The sequence below is a fragment of the Carassius carassius genome, chromosome 5 (assembly GCF_963082965.1).
Source record: "Carassius carassius chromosome 5, fCarCar2.1, whole genome shotgun sequence".
In the NCBI taxonomy this organism is placed as follows: domain Eukaryota; kingdom Metazoa; phylum Chordata; class Actinopteri; order Cypriniformes; family Cyprinidae; genus Carassius; species Carassius carassius.
Window position 1 is genome coordinate 21,423,562 of NC_081759.1, and position 20,587 is coordinate 21,444,148.

The 20,587-nt window shown below is 36.2% G+C and overlaps 2 protein-coding genes across 2 annotated transcripts; both read left to right on the top strand.

Annotated features, from left to right (window-relative positions):
* Positions 1–19: 19 nt before the first annotated feature.
* Positions 20–12,532, top strand: snapc4 (small nuclear RNA activating complex, polypeptide 4). Its single transcript, XM_059549265.1, has 25 exons — positions 20–360; positions 1,045–1,185; positions 1,333–1,373; positions 1,487–1,589; positions 1,689–1,711; positions 1,812–1,955; positions 2,067–2,192; positions 2,277–2,355; positions 2,443–2,524; positions 2,660–2,761; positions 3,278–3,350; positions 3,447–3,611; positions 3,763–3,913; positions 4,238–4,344; positions 4,519–4,613; positions 4,711–4,805; positions 6,102–6,184; positions 6,272–6,754; positions 6,859–6,936; positions 7,215–7,359; positions 8,692–8,762; positions 8,851–8,916; positions 9,071–9,101; positions 9,303–11,914; positions 12,001–12,532. The coding sequence occupies exons 2-25, from the start codon at positions 1,062–1,064 to the stop codon at positions 12,085–12,087; spliced, it is 5,166 nt and encodes a 1,721-aa protein (XP_059405248.1). The 5' UTR covers positions 20–360; positions 1,045–1,061; the 3' UTR covers positions 12,088–12,532.
* Positions 12,533–12,870: 338 nt separating this feature from the next.
* On the top strand, positions 12,871–20,208 carry card9 (caspase recruitment domain family, member 9). The gene is made up of 12 exons (XM_059549139.1): positions 12,871–13,188; positions 13,383–13,520; positions 14,476–14,801; positions 15,317–15,496; positions 15,574–15,717; positions 16,829–16,954; positions 18,951–19,139; positions 19,323–19,358; positions 19,510–19,558; positions 19,678–19,721; positions 19,800–19,876; positions 20,007–20,208. Exons 1-12 carry the CDS (start codon positions 12,987–12,989, stop codon positions 20,098–20,100), a joined length of 1,605 nt encoding a protein of 534 aa, XP_059405122.1. The 5' UTR covers positions 12,871–12,986; the 3' UTR covers positions 20,101–20,208.
* The last annotated feature ends 379 nt before the right edge of the window (positions 20,209–20,587 follow it).

The window sequence follows — 20,587 nt, forward strand, 5'->3', positions numbered from 1 at the left end:
GGATGACGCACTATTGACGCGCGCTTCATGTTTGTACCTTTGTACACAACGCGTTATGTGAACGTCGAGTAGTTTTACTAGGGGTAAGTGATAGTTTTAAGTAAGATTTACATAAATATTTGCGCTATTTGCAACCAGTCATCCAAAGCAACGACTTTGATTTATTGTGTAACAAGTGTAAATCTAGTTTGCAAAGGCCCCAAGTGCACTCTTTGTAAACATGCTGCTGCAGAGGAAGATTTGAGTGAGACATTGTGAGTGATGCTGCAAGATCCAGCCGCTGTTTCTGTTGTGTTGGTGTGATAGAAGAGCTGCAATACTGAAGCCAATAGCAGCATGATGCATTAAAGGAAAGCTCATGTAAGTACATGTCTGCACGGCTCAGACAAACTAGAGATTTGGTAGCCAAAACACTCATGTAATGTTACTGTATTTTCTACTTCGTGACCTAGAAGAGAGTTTAGAATTACATTTTATATTGAATATAGAAGGTTTCTAGATATGTTTAAAGATTTATTGTTTATTATTACATCATTACATTTGAGTAGATGTGAAACAAGTAAATAGAAAGTAGGTACTGAATCAGAAGAAAAATTACTCACCGTCTAAAATGTAACAAAACAAAATAAATAAATTCATAGAAATCTATTCTACATTTATATGAATAAATGAGTACTGTATTTGAACTTAAATAGAGATTTTGTAAACAAACATTTTTCTATGTGTTTAAGAAACACTTTTAATATTTAATATATTTTTTTAACATTTTAAATTCGGGTGTAAATTCAATGATTTCTCTGGTGTAGATGAGACATCTTTTTAAAAGGAAAATTATCAAATTATAGTGGTTTCATGGGCTGTTTTGACAGATCAGAATAAAATAGACTTTGTTTTGTAATTACAGGAATTTCTTTAGACCTGTGAAATTCTGTGAAAATACCCAGAATAATATCCATGCGCTTTACACCACTGTAAATAAGTAAGATTTATTGGCAAACTGTACAATGTTGTAACCCAGTAACCTGTAAAAAGTTGGGTTTTCAGGTCTCACCTCGTCTATCATGGAATCAGATGAGTTGCTTGCGAAGAGAGATAAAATCCAGAGGGAGATTTTGGCTCTTGAGAGTACTCTGGGTGCAGACAGCAGCATCATAGACCTTCTGTCATCTGACAGCAGCAGTGATGGTAAGTCAAATTTTTAAATTTTTAAATCACTTTTAAATCAAATTTGTTCACAAAATGTCTGAATGAATCAGAAGTGATCTACCTTGTATTTGGCCTGTGCTCTGTGTTGTATATTAATGTCATAATTCAGTAATGTTTCCTTGACAGGTGATGAATCTGAAGACAGTGGACCTGAAGTTGAAGGAGTGGTAAGAATTTAGAAAACCACATGGTTACTATGAAACACTATAGTAATTAAATGTAATATTTTTCTTGTAATACTTTTCTTTTAAGTTTTGTAATTGTTTGCAATTGACTATAGGAGCGTGATGACTTAGAGGCAGAGCGTCTGCGGATACAGAGGGAGATTGAAGAGTTAGAGAATACACTTGGTGCTAATGCAGTACTGGCCGATGTATTGGATGGTAAATAATATCTTAGTATTCATAGTGATTATTGAATTTCATTATTGGGTCTTCTGTTTCAGCTATACAAATAATTTGTTTATATTTTTTCTAAAACAGAGAGTGAGCATGACGCTGATTCTGTGAGTTTCCACTTTGCTGGCACAATTTTTTTGTATTTTCTCATTTTTGATTTAAATGCTTATAATACTTATAATGTTAATAATGTTCTGCTCTCATTAGAGTGACGAAGACAGTGAGGATGATGAGTTGGATCTTCCTCAAAATTTGGAGAGTTGCCTGCAGATGAATTTAGTCTATCAGGAGGTGTTGAAAGAGAAACTAGCTGGGCTGGAAAAACTCCTCAATGACAATCAACAGCAGCAGGTGAACAACAAACATCAAGGCTGCAGTTCATTAAAACAGAGTCTTCATGCCACTCGATTGCATGGGTTTAATTACAGTCGAACCATTTTAAAGCCAACTGTATCTCCACAGAAAGAGATTGAGGCCCAGGTCTCCGGCCCAAGCACTTCTAGCTCCTCCGTACCAGGAATTCCCCCTCAGAAACAATTTCTTGGATACTTTATGAAGCCTTACTTCAAAGACAAACTCACTGGTCTGGTATGTGATGAAACTAATACTGGAAGTCATTTTTATTTTATTTATTTCCTGTGACAATATATTAATTCTTTTGTTTGCTTCTAGGGCCCTCCAGCCAATGAAGAAACTAAAGCGAGAATGAGTCATGGTACCAGACACATTGATGACCTGAAAATAAAAAGATGTATGTTTTATGGCAGCATGCGTGCTTGATATTACTTGTATCTAACTGATTTTTTAATAAAAATAAAACCCTGGTTAATTCTTTCAGGGGACGGTTGGCAGAAAACTTTGTTGACCGACACAGTCGCCAAAGACACAATGAAACGGATGCTACAACCCAAATTATCCAAGTGAGTTCTGGAAAAAAGTTGTGCATTTAGAAATGCAAGTTTGCTTTTCCTGTTAAATTGAAGTATATGTGTGCTTTTGTTGATAATGGCTGTTTTCATTACATTATAAAGCTCCAATGGTCTTTGTTTTCTTAGGTTGGACTATCTGAGTGCCAAGATGTCTAGAGCTGATGATGAGGGAAAAGAAGAATTGAAAAAACAAATAGATTTAATCGAGAAAGAAATTGCAGAAATAAGGTAAAGGCAGTTTAAGAACCTCATCTAAGAGAACATGTCCTGTAAGATTGTACATACACTACAGTTCAGTGTTAAGTATTTTTTTTTTCTTTGAAAGAAGTCTGTGCAGTTATAATGTTACAAAAGATTTCTATTTCTAATAATGCTTTCCTCAAAGGATGCAAAAAAATGCATATAAAAGCATCACAACTGTTTTCAACATTCATAATTATAAGAAATGTTTCTTAAGGACCAAATCAGCATATTAGTATGACTTGAAGAATCATGTGAAGACTGGAGTAATGTTGCTGAGAATTCAGCTTTGCCATCACTGGAATAAATTGGATTTTAAAATGTGTTTTAAATGGTACTAATATTTCTCAATATTGCTGTTTTACTGTATTTTGATCAAATACTGAATAAGAAGCCTTGGTGAGCTTAAACGACTTATTTTGAAAAAAAAGACCTCCAAATGTTTTAATAGTTGTTGTGTGCACAAAAAAAAAAGTGTAATCAAACTTTGCAATATCGTCTTAGTACCCTGAGAGACGATCAGCTGCTGGGTAATCGCCATGATGACCATGACTGGGAGAAAATATCAAATATTGACGTAAGTTATTGAGGTGCATGCAAATAAATCTTGTTCTGTCTTCTAACATCAGTTTTCCATTTCAAAAGATTGAAAGAATGTGCTTTCATTTGATAGTTTGAAGGTTTGCGAGAGGCTGAGGATTTGAAAAGGTTTTGGCAGAACTATTTGCACCCCTCCATTAACAAGTCCGTATGGAAACAGGATGAGATTGATAAACTGAAAAGAATTGTGGAAGAGTACAATTGCTGCCATTGGGACAAAATCGCAGAGGCTCTTGGGGTAAGGGTAGAGAAGTGCATGCACATTCAAAACAGCAGCTAATGTTAACATGCTATTTAATAAGGTTTTTAACAATGCAACATTCACCATATAATGCCTTTGACGTGTAAATATCCATTTATATTATATGTGTGTGTCTTTTTTTCTCCAGACAAACAGAACGGCTTTCATGTGCTTCCAGACTTACCAGCGCTACATTTCAAAGGCCTTCAGAAAGAAAGAGTGGACAAAAGAGGAAGATGAGATCCTCAGAAAACTGGTTGAAAAAATGAAAATTGGCAACTTCATTCCTTACATACAGAGTGAGACTGTTGTATCTTCTTGAGCGCTTGTACTGAATGTCGCGTATTTGTTTCTAAAACTTTGTTTGTTTGTTTCTAAAAGTAGTTGAGATATATATATATATATATATATATATATAATATAGATTTAATTCTTATATAGATAGAAAAAAATTCCTGCATCCATCTGCACTTTTCAAAAATCGTTTTTAACTATTTGTTTTAAATGTAAGAATATGTCCTTTGTAACAGGTTTAATTTATAGATTTCCTTTTTTTTTTTTCTTTAATTGTGTTTTGGAAAATCATATGGGCTAAATATCTGTATTATTTATTATCTCCGTAGTGTCATTCTTCATGGAAGGCCGTGATGGATCACAGCTGGCATATCGCTGGACATCTGTTTTGGATCCCTCTATAAAGAAAGGCCCCTGGTCCAAAGAGGAGGACCAGGTATGGAACATAATTAATTGTGGATATTCCACTCTCTTTCAATAAATGATAAACTGATTTAATGCATTGTTTTTGTAAAATTCCATATTCCGTCAATGAAGACACAATGTTTTAAATTCTGTTGCAGTCACTCATGCCTATGTTCACTAATTTGACTAATCGTTCTTATATTAGTTGTTGCGGAATGCTGTTGCAAAATATGGCACCAAAGAATGGGGGAAAATCAGATTGGAAGTCCCAGGCCGGACCGACGGTGCTTGTCGTGACAGGTACAGTATGACACATTTCAATTAATGTTTCAAAATACAATTTATCTGGCTGGATTGACTAGTGCTTGATATGTATATGAATATTTTTGCATCTCAGGTATTTGGATTGTCTTCAGGAGAATGTGAAAAAGGGTCCTTGGAGCGAAGAGGAGGTGGAGCTACTAAAAGAAAAGGTTGCGAAATATGGTGTTGGTAAGTGATATCCCTCTTAAAAGGTTAAATCTTCGGGATTAACCATCACTACCTCAATAAATTAGCTTTAATAAGCCTTTAAATAGGCAGAAACAATATCAGTTATCAGTACTGTTAACTTAGAAGGATCATGTGACACTGAGAACTGGTGTAATGGCTTCTGAAAATTCAGTTTTGCCATCACAGGAGTGCATTTTAAATTTGTATTAAAAGCTTATTTTAAATTGTAAAAAATATTTTATTAAACTTCTGTTCTACTGTATTTTTGATCGAATATGTACAGCCTTGGTGAGCATGAGACTTTAAAAACATGAAAAAATATCTTAGCAACCCTAAACTTTTAAATAGTAGTGTATTTAAATTCCTAATGACCATTACATCAAGGCCAGCTCATGATGTTACTTCATATAGGAGATGATTCATCAAAACATTTTTTTTACCCTATTTGGAGCAAATCTAACAAAAGGTGTAGAATTGTTCCAACTTTTTGAAATGATACATGCAAAGTGTCTTTTAAACTAATTTTTTAAACTAACAGATTTTAATTTTATTTTACTTTTGCTCTCAACTCATAGTTTCATGGTTAGTGAAAATACTGTGAAGTGACATTTGACACCTCAAGACAATAAATAAATAAATTAAATACCATTGAAACATCTTCATGTGTAATTCATACATATATATATATATACGCACACACACACACACACATTTTATAAATTCAATTATTTACATTTTTGTTTAAATATTTTGGGGGTAACATGAGCCTCAGTCAAGTTAGATTTTTGGCCCTTCGTTAGGGCTGCACAATTATGACAAAAATCATAATTGTCAATTATTCCTTAAAAAATTTAATTGCAATTATTAATCATAATTATCACAATTTACATTGAATGATGTTTATACCATTGTTTGATGCAACTCCATGCCATATTTTTATATGAAAATAAACAAGCTGAAAACAATAACAGAAAAACTTTTAGTGCTTTTCTATAGTATTAGGCCTCAAATGTCAACTATACATCGGATTGGTTTCTTCTTTAAATTATAAAACAGTACAAATATAAATGGTATTATAATGTTATACTAAAACTAAACTTAAAATAATGGGGAAAACCCTTAAGATAACATGTAGAAAGAAAAAAAGTATCTTAAGCTTGCAGAATAACATAAGTGGACTTTTAATTGCCGCTTTGAATCATCACATAATTATAATCGCGATGAGAAATTTGATTAATTGTGCACCCCTACCCTTCGTTTTAAAACATTTGGGCACATCTGATCATTGTTTTCCAGGCAAATGGACTAAGATTGCTTCAGAGATCCCAAACCGGATTGACTGCCAGTGCCTAAGCAAGTGGAAATTACTAACACAAGCTGTAAGTTCATTCTTCAGTATGTCTTGCATCCTTAAAGAAGATGAAATATCAGAAGTATACACTTTTGGTTGTTGCTTCTGTTTTCAGAGGAAGAGTAAAGAGCTTCGGAGTAAAGGCATAAAAAGACAAAGGAGGCCAACAACAGTGCCACGAAAAAGAAAAAGACAAAAAGCATTGAAAACTATTAAAAAGGAGATGCTCTCCTCCAGTGAGGATGAAAAACAGGTAAAGTATATGGACAGCGATGTTGAATCAGATGCTCCCTTGGTCAAAGTTCGGGAAATACCACAAAAGGACTACATACAGCCAGATATGAAGGAATGGATACCTGTAAATGCAATCACCGGGGTTCGTTCTCTAGAAACTCTCAGGACTGTTTGGGTGCATCCTCCCTCCGATGAGGAGGAGCTAGAGAAATCCACTCTAGAATCTGGCTCAGGCCGCATTCGATCAAAGAACAGCAAGTGTGCAAAAGTCATGGTCTGTTTAGTGCGTAATACCATCCTGAACCACTTTGGAAACGTGGAACGGTCTTATGTAGGTTTGCAACCTACTGTCTTGCAGAGTCAGGTAAGAGGATTTCTGTTTCCTTTCTCTTTTAAGGTCAGATCAGTTTTTATTTATATGTTCTGCAGTGCTTCTGTATAAAAGTGCATTTCATTTCATGCATGCAGACTGAAGATGAGAAGGCAATGCTCAAGCTGTCTATGAGTGATATTAAACATTTCCTGCAGTGGAAGGGAGCATCTGTAGTTAAGAAGGTATGGTTAACAAACGCATACATCGTAAATATGGCCATTGCATTACTATTATTTAAATGTGATAGAAAATAGTTGCCCCTTTTAATAAGCTAACAAGATTTAAAACTATAGCCATATTCAGACTTAAGACTAAGGCAATGTTGTCTTTATAATATCACAATTACTATTAAAAAATAATAATATTTGAAAAAAAATATTATTTAAAATAAATAATACACTTACCTTATACTGATTGTGTGACTTTGTCCTTGCAAAATGACCTAAAGGAGAAGATGAAAAGTCAAAAAAATATTAAGAAAAGAAGGTCGGTTCAGGACGTTTCCAGCCTTAATAATGACCTCTTCAAAGCCATCACTCCATGGATTGGTAATGTGATCCTGCCTGCTCCAGTGAATGAAAACACATTTTGTGAAGGTATAGAACCTTGTTTCACTTCTGACAAAACAGCTACATTTTCGTGAGTTTGAGCAATATTTTAGAAGCCTCAAATAACAGACAGTTGATAAATAAAGTTTCGCCTCTTCTTCCTGTTAAATATCTTGTTTCACTTCAAAATGTATCACATTATGGAAGGGTAGTTTCTGCAGGTCCTAAAAAGTCTTAAATCAACCTTCCACAATTTGCAGCCTTAAAAAGGTCTTGCATCAGAGCAGAAAGTCGTAAATTCATAGTCAGCATATTAAATGTTGCATGCATTACCAAAATTAATATCTTCCTGTTTTTGTTTTCCGGTTCAAATATCTAACATCCTTAAATGAACATATATTGATGTGAGATGCCAATTTAAAACTGAAAAGTCTTGAAAACTTTAACAAAATTATGTTTATGCTTCTAAAAAAAAGAACAAATATCTGTCAATAGTATTTATGAACATTTCCCTTTTAATGACGTTGCATTTATCTGAGCCCACTGACATATTTTTGTTCATTGTTTTAAACAAAAATGTATTTTACTGGAAACAAATAAATGTATCTTCATTTAAGAATGTTTAGACATCTGCACTGGAAAACAAGACAAAAAGGGATTTCCATACTAGTTCTAGTGGTTTATAGTTATTCAAACTTTCAGCATATATATATATATATATATATATATATATATATATATATATATATATATATTTGTAAAATTTATGAAAAATAATGGAGATCGGTTGGAAGCTGTATTTTGACGTTCTGTTAATACAACACATTGGGCCAGTTGCATAAACTTAGCCTTTATGTTAAGACAATGTCTTAAGTACGAGTTTGACCAACTAGCAGTTAGCCAATAAGTAATCAGTTTTATTTTTTAAATGAACTTAGAATAATCTATGCTTTTATGTAACTGCATTTTAAAAATGATGAATAGTCTTAAAGAAAAAATTAGTTGACTAACTTCTACCAGTCTAAATCATTTATGCAACTGGCCCATTGTGAGTTCCCTAGATATTTATATTTAGAGAACTTATTTTAAGAATGACATTGTTTTACATATTGTGTAAGAGAGATGAATTGTGTTCACTTTAATCCTTATCATTTCTTTACTAGGTCTTAAAAAATCTTAAATTGACCTTAATAAAGCCTGCAGAAACCCTGTAGAAGCAGTTTTCTATTAAAGATCAGTGGTTGTAACTATAATTTGCATTGACTTTAAGCAATAAGTGTGATTTAGTTCATAGTACTGTAGTGTGCAGATTCAACATGGACCTTATGAGTAAATAATTCAAGGTTTTTTGTCAGTAATTCATCAGTAAACATTTTACAGGTGATATTGTTGGAATGAAAGCAGAAGACATCGCTCTTCCAAAAACATCAGTGTTTTCATTTTTCCTCAAAGTAAGCCTAATTACGTTGTCAACAATTAACTGGATTATTATGAAGTTTAAAAACACAGACAGCAGTGGTTTTTATTTTCTTAACACAGGCTTTTCAAATAGACATCAAGGGTTGCAGAAATGTCATTGAAATTCAGCAAATCATCAACATTAAGGTATTTATCAATCCAGCGTCTTAAGTTTATTAGCCTAGTTGTCATACTTTGTTGCTGATGTGCGTATGAATATGCACTATTTTTAAAAGAAATTATCTCGAAGAGTGTTCCCTCAGTATTGTTTGTAGTTTTCTCTTGTCTTGTCTTTTTTCAGAAGCCAATTGCTCAATCTAAACCACGAACAGGTATGTCAGTTGATATTTATTCATTTTTTCTTTTATATATATATATATATATATATATATATATATATATATATATATATATATATATATATATATAGCTAGCAAATAATGCACCTATAAAAATAGCTCCAGTTCTTTCTGCAGTAACATGTTTAATGTCAATGTTTCCTTCCTATGGTTATTTGGCTCCACCTCAAAAAGTGTCAGCGATTCTTAAGGATGCAAAACCGAAAGCTTTGCACAAGAAACCTGCAGAACCTCCTCAACACCCACCTCCCCTGCAGTCGGTTCTTCTCAACCCTCTCCAAATGCCAGCCAGGCAGAAGACAACCCCTACATTGGTTCAACCCCAAACTCTTTTCATTACACAGCCAAACAACCAGAGGGCAGTGCAGCCTTTACTAATCAAGTCAACACCACAAGTTTTATCACAGATTCCTCTACAGCTAATACAGCCAACAGCACCTGCACAAACTGTCATGGCCTCAACCCCCAAATCAGCAAGTACAGAGGACTCAAACAGCAACATATCTGCAAAACGCAGCCGCAAACCTACTGAGAAAGTCCAAGCCCTGATGGAAGAAGCTAAAGCTAAAGGTAGTAAAAAAGAGCCACCGAAACTAAATCAAGGCAAACAGAATGTTGTTTTTGCAACTTTTATATTGCAGACGCAGCCAGTAAACTGGATTCTTACCCCCACCAAATTGGTACAAGTAACTGGTCCTTTTTCTGCTAATATCCCAAGCAACCAGACACTAACTGTGCCAAATAGTTACCCCGTGAATAACAGTATTAGTCCATGCATCTCAACTAATCTAAACCCAGCATCATCTGCACTGGTTGTTGCTGCTTCCTCTGTTAGTCCTACCCTTATACATTCTTCAGTCTCGAATGCCTCCAGAGATACCCCAAAGACTTCCCCTTCTGTGAACATTACCCCCAATGGCATCCAGACACCTCTTTCACCTACTTCTACATTTGTACAGAGCAAAAGTGTGCTACATAGTGTTCAGATGTTATCCCCAACACCTATCAGAGTGGACCAGGAAGGTTCACATGTTGAAGTGACAAAGAACTCCTCCGACTCCTCTTCTGATGAATCCATTGTAAGGCAGTATCAAACATCGGCATCTACTGGTTCTGGAGTATCTCATGCTGTTTTTGGTGTTCTTCCTGTTCCCTTGTCTGTGCCATCTTTGGCTAGTTCACCAGTCGTATTGAAGCCAACAAATAATGTTGCAGTGGCAAAATCTCCTGGTGTTACTGAAAATGGCTGCATACTTGTGAGAACTAATCAGATCGTGGCTTCCTCACCTCAGATCGTGGCTTCCTCACCTCAGATCGTGGCTTCCTCACCTCAGATCGTGGCTTCCTCACCTCAGATCGTGGCTTCCTCACCTCAGATCGTGGCTTCCTCACCTCTGATTGTGGCTTCCTCACCTCAGTATATGACTCCATCACCTCCGATTTTGAATCCATCAGCTCATATTGGGGCTCCATCACAACAGATTGTGGCTCCATTAACTCGGACTATGGCTCCATCACCTCAGATTGTAGCTCCATTAGTTCCGTTTGTGGCTCCATCAACTCAGATTGTGGCTTCATCACCTCTGATTGCAGCTTCATCCCCTCCATCACCTCAGATTGTGGCCCCATCAATTCAGATTCCGGCTCCATCAACTCGGATTGCAGCTCCATTAGTTCAGATTGTGGGTACATCACCTCAGATTATGGCTCCATCACTGCAGATTGTGGCTCCACCACCTCGGATTATGGCTCCATCACCTCCTTCACCTCGTATTATGTCTCAATCACCTCAGATTGTGGCTCCATCACCTCACATTATAGCCCCATCAGCTCGGGTTGGGGCTCCATCAGCTCGGGTTGGGGCTCCATCACCTCAGATTGTTGCTCCATCACTTCAGATTGTGGCTCCACCACCTCGAATTATGGCTCCATCAGTTCGGGTCGTGGCTCCACCACCTCAGACACCTCCATCAACTCGGATTGCAGCCCCATCAGTTCAGACTGCGGCTCCATCACCTCAGATTGTGGCTCCACCACCTCGTATTATTGCTCCATCAATTCAGATTGTGGCTCCATCACCTCAGATTTTGGCTCCATCAACTCGGATTGCAGCCCCATCAGTTCAGATTGTGGCTCCATCAACTCGGATTGCTGCCCCATCAGTTCAGATTGTGGCTCCATCAACTCGGATTGCTGCCCCATCAGTTCAGATTGTGGCTCCATCACTTCAGATTGCGGCTCCACAAACTCGGACAGTAGCTCAATCAGAAATACCTCAAATCAGAACATTAAGTGAACCATTGCTCCCTCTTCCTGATATTTCCTCTGATGTTGTTAGCTTTAATCCTCACTTGATATTCCCTGAGCAGTCATCTGAAGTAGATGACTGGATGAATGGAACAGGTGGCATTCCACTACCTCATTTAGAGATGTCTTTGCCTTACCTTCCACCATCAGCCGCCAGCATCAAAACACTGACTTCTTTGCTTAAAGTTAAACAAGCTCTGCTTGCAGCTGCAGTGAATATCCTGCCAGTTGAGTATCAAAACTATAGAGAGGAAGAAGCTCAAGTAGCTACTATCCGCAAAATGATTGCCGAAAGGTTTGCCTCAAATCCGGCGTACCAGCTTTTGAAGGCTCGTTTCTTGTCGTGCTTTACTTTACCAGCCCTTTTGGCCACTATAAACCCTTCTGTGAAATGTGAGCTGCCCACAGATAACAATGGTGATGAAGATGAGGTCTTGTTTTTACAAAAGATAAAAAAAAGGATTCGGCCACCATCTGCAGTAAGTTGCGCACAACATTGAACCAGTCTTTGCTTTGTTTGTTAATTTATATTTATTATAATTTATGCATTTTCCCTATCTTTCAGAGGATTGAGCTTAACACAAATGAAAATGAAGCATCAGCAAAACAGTTCTCAGGAATCAGTACAAAAAGGCAAAGGAGTCAACATTGAGTTACATAAGATTGATCATCTGAATGAGTACCAGTAACTTGTATACCACAAAAAAAATCAATATTACAGTTAAAGGAACCTCTCAGATATTCATTGCTCTGATTTAGTTTACTCCATCCATATGTTCTAAGAACATTCAGTATGTGTCCTGACAATTTTTTGGATATAAAATGATAAACAGACAAGACTCAGAAGTTTGCACTGAGCTACTATTAAATTATCATATACTTTCATTTTGTTACTGCTTTTTAAATGAGTAGAAATGTGAAATGTTTTTTTTGTTTTGTTATTTTTGTTTTTGTGCATTTGTATTATAAGCATTTGCATTTTGTTATGCTTTTATATTATGTGATCAAAATGTACAACCACCCCACTAGAATCTATAGGTTTGTGAATTTTTTTATAAAAAAAACATGAATTTATAATAAAACAATTACATTCAATACCACTTAATAAAATTACATAATCTTTTGTGTTTTTAATCAACTCATTTCACATGAGATGAGAACATAAGTACCTTAATAGAAGCTGTTGTATTTTATGTGAAGCTGAAAGCCTTACAATGGGATGTCACACATTGAGATCACAGAGACAAATTGAATAAATTAATAACGGCTGACTAATTATTTTCTTAAGAAAATGTTGTACTCATTATGTAGTGATTCTGCAATCAAATACCACAGAAAGTGTTGCAGCTCAACAGTTTATTGTGAAATAGAGGGAAATTAAAAAAAAAACTGCAATGACAGCTGGAAAAAAGGAACTTATGTCACCACAGAGCTTAGTGAACTTCATTTCCTTTTTGAGTTTACAGACGAGCTGAATGTGTAATGTGCAGTTAGCCTTAAAACTTGCAATCAATCAACTATTTTTAAGCTGACAAAGAGCTAGTGTCAGTCATGTTTGATGGCCCAGGGGGTTTTGAGGTGGAGGAGGATGATGAGTGCTGGGCACGGCTGGAAGACTACAGAATGCTTCTCATCAAGACCATTGAGCCCTCAAGAATAACACCTTATCTGAGACAATGTAAAGTGCTGAGCAGCGAAGACGAAGAACAGATCTACAATGACCCCAGTCTGGTTATCAGGCGTAGAAAAGTTGGTAAGTATTTTTAGGCCACCTGAAGTTAAATATTAAATGTGCAGCAAATATTGTTAAAATAAATATTTACTGTATTATCTGAAGCTAGTAACTGTATAATCTGAAGCGTTCTATCTTATTTTCTAAGTATACATTTAATGGTCTCTAAATATTTATATGGTTCAGGAATGTTTTTTTTTATTATTATTTGCTAGGAGTGCTGCTGGACATATTACAAAGAACTGGCCTCAAAGGATATGAAGCATTTCTAGAGAGTTTGGAGCTAGACTACCCAGATGTGTACCGCAAAATCACTGGCAAAGAGCCTGCTAGGGTCTTCTCTGTACTTATTGGTAAGTTGTATATTTTTAATTAAGTATAATTTGCTCAGTATACTTTTTTAATATGTTAGAATACTTTAGCCACATTTTTTATGCAAATAAAATCTGAAAACTGCTAGCACCATATAGGCCAAAGTACTTTGAGAAATATTGGCACAGGATTTTAACCACGCTTGGGTCTCTGGAGGGTACTAAAGGGGTCCTTAGAGAGGATATAAAATTTCATGTTTCCATGTTAATTAATGTTTGTTCATGCAATGTATGGATTCCCAGGCTTTTGACATCGTCCCAAGCAACACTGACATCATTACAATTTCATTGATTATTAGTCTTTCATGAACACCCTACAGTTTTCTTTCACAAACCCGAGTTTGTGAAACCTTCTGTAATATGTTTAATGCATTTCATGATATTGATAACAAAGAATGAAATAGATTATCTTTCTGTTTTTTTTTTTTTTTATCAATATGGTATATAATAATTACATTCAAGTCTATGTAATAAACGAGTTGGGTCAAAAGTAATCTAAAAGTAGGCTAGTCATCTGATCTATCCAGTACTACTGCACACTAGTACACACATTCATACTATACAGAACCTGCTTTCAAAAAGAAAGAATGCTAATTTTAATGAATCTGTTGTTATTCAAGGAATCCCTGTTAAAGACGCTCACTTTTTGCAATGCCACCACCTGCTATAACAATGCACACTGAATAATCCTCATCACAAATGTCCAGACTGACACTCTGTATGGAAATTAAATTTAAACTATTGATTAAATGTGAAACTGTTTAATAAAATGTAGAAACACCATGTTACTATTCTAGATTAAAGTTATTATATTGTTACTGATAAAAACATGTTTTTTATACGTGCAAGCACAGGTAGAAATGTTGACTATAATTTCTGTTATGGTTTCTGTATGCAAGCCTCTGGTTTACCGAACTCTCTCGGTCTGTTCACCCAGACACGGCCGGTGAATGTGGCCTCACTCAGTTCCTCATGAGCGAGGTCTCTCGCCTACAGAAGCTCGCACAAGACGAAAGGAGCAAGCGACTCGAAGTGTCTGCGCAGATGGCGGAGCAGCTAGACACCATCCGCCAGCTGCAGCTGTGTGAGAGCGAACTGCACAAACAGCAGGACCGCGTGCAGCGCATCCGAGAGGAGCGCGAGCGCACGTGCGAGGAGGCGCGTAAACTGAGAGATGAGAATTACCGACTGATGCACAACCTGACCCGCCTGAGCGAGGACAAAAACTGCGCACTCATGTGTAACAGAGACCTCCAGCTCGAGGTGATCACTCAGTCCAGCTTGAAAACCTGTCATCAACATGACTGGGTCTTAGTTCACCGCAAAAGAAATAAGAAATTAAATGCATTTGCGGTCATAACTGTAATTTTAACTGTAGTACATTTCATCACTCTGGTTCCGTTAGCAAGGTCCCAATAGGATTTTTCCACTGGGTTTTGAATTGTTGCAAAAACCAACCCACAAACGTTTATCATTCTACACGTTTTATAATCTTAAAGGGTTAATTTACCCAAAAATGAAAATGGAATGATAAGCTAGCTCCAACTTGTTTCTGAGTTTTGGCCTACAAAAAAATATGTCATTCCTGTAGCATGTCTATATCTACAGAAGGGCAAAGTTGAAGAAAAGAGACTAATTTGTTTTCTAAAGTATTAGATTCTATTATTTTATCTTTGTTCAAATGTAATTTTACTAGCTTTTCTCTTTGTTTTTCACTTTAAATTTGATCTTTTCTTTTTGCGTATTTCCTTTCCTCCCTCTTTGATCCTTTCTGTAAGATTGAGAAATTGAAACACAGCTTGATGAATGCAGAAAGTGACTCAAAGATCCAACGGAAAAAAACAATAACCTTAAAGAATGCGATGGAGCAGAGACCAAGTCCTGAGCTGATCTGGCAGATGCAGAGAGAAAATGACCTCCTTACAGCTCACATACAGGAGCTCGAAAATGCTTCCAAGGTAAATCAGTCTCATTAGTCTACACTAATTAAAATATGAACAAGAATGCCTAATACACACACAATTCACTGACGCAGGTCCCAACTTTGGAGCATGAAAAACTTGATTCACAGTCATTAGAGGAATTCAAGCAACAAAGTCAGGCACAACACCAGGAGCTGGTGAATAATCTCTACAATCTAAGGAGAGACCTACATGACGCAGAAGAGCTGCGTGATAAGGTAGCTTTTGTTAAATATGTGCAGAGTAGATTCAAAGTAAATGTATTAGGATATATATATACACATACATGCATACAGCGGTTAAAATAAGTATTGAACACGCCACCATTTTTCCCAGATAATATATTTCTAAATGTGCTGTAGACATGACATTTTCACCAGATGTCGGTAACAACCCAAGTAATACATACATACAAATAAAACAAAACAAATAAGCTCGCAAATGAAGTTGTGTATTAAAATGGAATGACACAGGAAAAAGGTATTGAACTACTGAACTTTATTAAACACTTTGTACAAAAGCCTTTGTTGGTAATGGCAGCTTCAAGACGTCTCCTGAAAGGAGAAACTAGTCAAATACATTACTCTAGTAGTAATAGTAGTTGTAATAGTAATTTGTCCCATTCTTCCACACAAAATCACAAAGTCTTCAAATCTTAAAGGTTCTGTGAGCCTCTTCTGTTAACTCTGATCTTTAGTTCTTATTTTCTATTGGATTCAAGTCAGATGATTGGCTGGCCATTCTAGCAGCTTTGTTTTATTTTTCTGAATCCAATTAAGAGTTTCCTTGGCTGTGTTTGGGATCATTGTCTTGATGAAATGTCTTTCATCTTCATCAACTTGTTTCATCTTCATCATCCTGGTACTGTAGGTTTTGGGACTGAATCAGCTAATATTCATATTCACTGAATATTGCTCAGGCAGGATTGCTTTCTAACTGCTGATAGATTTCAGCTGGTGTCTTGGGTTTCCAAGACTTTCTTGGGTTTCCAAGACCTCCCTTTCTTCATGTGTTCATACTTTTTCCCTGCGTCGTTCCATTTTATTACATGTAACGTAATTTCTGAACTTATTTGTCTTGCTTTATTTGTATGTATGGATTACTGACATCTGGAGAAAATTTCAGTTCAGCAGCACCTTTAGAAATATATTTACTGAGTAAAATGGTGACGTGTCCAATACTTATTTTACCCGCTCTGTGTATGTATATATATATATATATATATATATATATATATATATATATATATATACATTATACCATTACACACACGCACAGATATATATATATATATATATATATATATAAAATTCTGTTTTTAAATTTAAGTATCGACAGGAGAAGGATGAGTTAGAACTGAAGTGCATAATGCTAAAAAAGGACTCCAAAATGTACCGTGATCGAATGGAAGACATTCTGAAGCAGCTGGAAGAAGTCATCAAAGAAAGAGACAAGGTTATCTCACTTTGCTCTTTGCATGACAAAAGTATATAGCAACATAATGTGGTAAATTTTATGGTCATTTTACATTAGATCAGAGATGCACAAACAAGGGCCTGCGGACCAAAGTTGCCTGTGATTTGGCCCACAATCCATATAACAAGAGGGGGGAAACATGTCATTAAAGCAGATCTTCATTTGTAACTTATCTTTTTGTTTTTTTCAACGTATTTTATTTTTGCAATGAAATGTGGAAAATATATATTTGATTAAGAAGCTTATGTTTTAATATAATATAGTTAAATATATACAGTCGTGGCCAAAAGTTTTGAGAATTACATAAATATTGGAAATTGGAAAAGTTGCTGCTTAAGTTTTTATAATAGCAATCTGCATATACTCAAGAATGTTATGAAGAGTGATCAGATGAATTTCATAGTCCTTCTTTGCCATGGAAATTAACTTAATCCCAAAAAAACCTTTCCACTGCATTTGATTGCTGTCATTAAAGGACCTGCTGAGATCATTTCAGTAATCGTCTTGTTAACTCAGGTGAGAATGTTGACGAGCACAAGGCTGGAGATCATTATGTCAGGCTGATTGGGTTAGAATGGCAGACTTGACATGTTAAAAGGAGGGTAATGCTTGAAATCATTGTTAACCATGGTGACCTGCAAAGAAACGCGTGCAGCCATCATTGCGTTGCATAAAAATGGCTTCACAGGCAAGGATATTGTGGCTACTAAGATTGCACCTAAATCAACAATTTATAGGATCATCAAGAACTTCAAGAAAAGAGGTTCAATTCTTGTAAAGAAGGCTTCAGGGCGTCCAAGAAAGTCCAGCAAGCGCCAGGATGGTCTCCTAAAGAGGATTCAGCTGCGGGATCGGAGTGCCACCAGTGCAGAGCTTGCTCAGGAATGGCAGCAGGCAGGTGTGAGCGCATCTGCACGCACAGTGAGGCCAAGACTTTTGGAAGATGCCCTGGTGTCAAGAAGGGCAGCAAAGAAGCCACTTCTCTCCAAAAAAAACATCAGGGACAGATTGATCTTCTGTAGAAAGTATAGTGAATGGACTGCTGAGGACTGGGGCAAAGTCATATTCTCCGATGAAGCCCCTTTCCGATTGTTTGGGGCATCTGGAAAAAGGCTTGTCCGGAGAAGAAAAGGTGAGCACTACCATCAGTCCCGTGTCATGCCAACAGTAAAGCATCCTGACACCATTCATGTGTGGGGTTGCTTCTCATCCAAGGGAGTGGGCTCACTCACAATTCTGCCCAAAAACACAGCCATGAATAAAGAATGGTACCAAAACACCCTCCAACAGCAACTTCTTCCAACAATCCAACAACAGTTTGGTGAAGAACAATGCATTTTCCAGCACGATGGAGCAACGTGCCATAAGGCAAAAGTGATAACTAAGTGGCTCGGGGACCAAAATGTTGAAATTTTGGGTCCATGGCCTGGAAACTCCCCAGATCTTAATCCCATTGAGAACTTGTGGTCAATCCTCAAGAGGCGGGTGGACAAACAAAAACCCACTAATTCTGATAAACTCCAAGAAGTGATTATGAAAGAATGGGTTGCTATCAGTCAGGATTTGGCCCAGAAGTTGATTGAGAGCATGCCCAGTCGAATTGCAGAGGTCCTGAAAAAGAAGGGCCAACACTGCAAATACTGACTCTTTGCATAAATGTCATGTAATTGTCAATAAAAGCCTTTGAAACGTATGAAGTGCTTGTAATTATATTTCAGTACATCACAGAAACAACTGAAACAAAGATCTAAAAGCAGTTTAGCAGCAAACTTTTTGAAAACTAATATTTATGTAATTCTCAAAACTTTTGGCCACGACTGTATATATAATTTGGCCCACAGCCCTCAATCTAGTTTGACTATTGGACCTTTATAAAAGATGTTTGGTCACATCTGCATCAGGTGAAGCAATGCAATGTATCTGTTGTATGTATCACATTAACCACAACAGTTGTATGGCACTGCCCTCTTACTAGGCTATTTGTACAAGAGAGGAGTACCATTTGGAGAACTCAAAAAATCTCCAAGACAAAGACCAGTACCGCAAACAGATCCGGGAGATGGGAGAGCGTTATGATGAGCTACAAGTCCAGTTGTTTCGAGCTCAAGGAGAAGTGCTTGCTTTTCAGTCAAAGCTTCGCAAACAGAAAAACCCAATTCAAGTGGTATGTACACTTGAAATTTATACACAGAGTGAGCGTGAAGTTTGAATGTAATGGATGAGTCATTATTTAGTGCTTCCTTTTTGTGTCAATCTGATGTAAGCACGTTATCTTTAGGCACAAAATGCATGATCACTGGGTAATGGTTTATAATGAATAGTGTTGATGATGTGTTTTATTCCTCAGAACTCAGAAGAAAGCTCCTTGCCGAGTTCATTTGAGGTAATTTTATATAACTTTCTATTAAACATTTAAATGCAAACACTCTTCAGAAATAAGATATTTCTGTTGTCTTAAAGTGGCATTATTTTCCACATCATTTGGTGTGTATTATTCTTAGTCATCAACAGGGTTGCTTGCATTCTGTCCACAGATGAAAAGTCAGACTAGTGAGGAGGAGTCCAGGGAAAGGGGTGAAAAGGGTAACATTCTCAGATTTTCTCCATCAGATCTCAAGCAAAAAAAAATGTATATATATTAGATATATATTAGATTTTTTTTTTTTTTTTTTTTTTAACATTGTTCCTGTTTCCTCACACAGATATGAGTGAAGGGTCACAGAGCCAGACATCTGGAGAGTACAATGTAGGTATCTTTGTTGTGGATGCTTATTAATACAGTGATAGTGGCTTCATTTTTTTTATGCATATTTCATGTTTGCAGTATTCAGAGAAGATGTTCTCTGAGGAGGACATATCAGCTAACTGCAGACTTAAAGGAAAAAACTTTCATTATAGGAGGTTGGTTTTTCTATTTTTATTTTTTCATAACTATTTAACCATTGAATCAGAGCTTCTTATATATATTTCAGATATTAATGAAATGGAATGACTTGTTTCTAAGCTATACTCCTAATGTGGTCTTGGACAGGAAACGTGCCTTAAGAACCAAAAAATTCACAGACAAAGAGAGTGTGCATTGCATACTGGACAACACTACTGGGAGTGATACGGACGGGTTGTGACATACAGCTTTGGACAAGGAGACGAAATGTGGCCACCTTTGAAGGCATATTAAAATGCAATTTAATGATAATCCAACATTGTTCTGCATCCAGTGACCCCTAAAACCTGATTAACATCATATCGATATCATCGTGTTCACTGTTAAAGTATGTCTAGTCAGTCACTTGTCATGAGACTGTTCTTACAATTTTTCTGTTATCTGTTAATATATACTATAATAAATATAAAATATATTTTCATGTATATCTTGTTCTCTTGAGAAAAAAAAACAGGGGAAATGTTTGAATGATTTTTTTGTACCCAAGACTTTAAAATACTGTATGTGCAGAAACTGATGTTTAAAAATGAACTTACCTTTGAAATATTCACTGAGCTTACAGTCTGACAGTTATATCTAGTTCCTCATATAAGGGCATGAATGATACTATATGAACCGATGTGAATGGGATATTCTAATTATTTTTCAATTACTTTTTTGTGAAACTA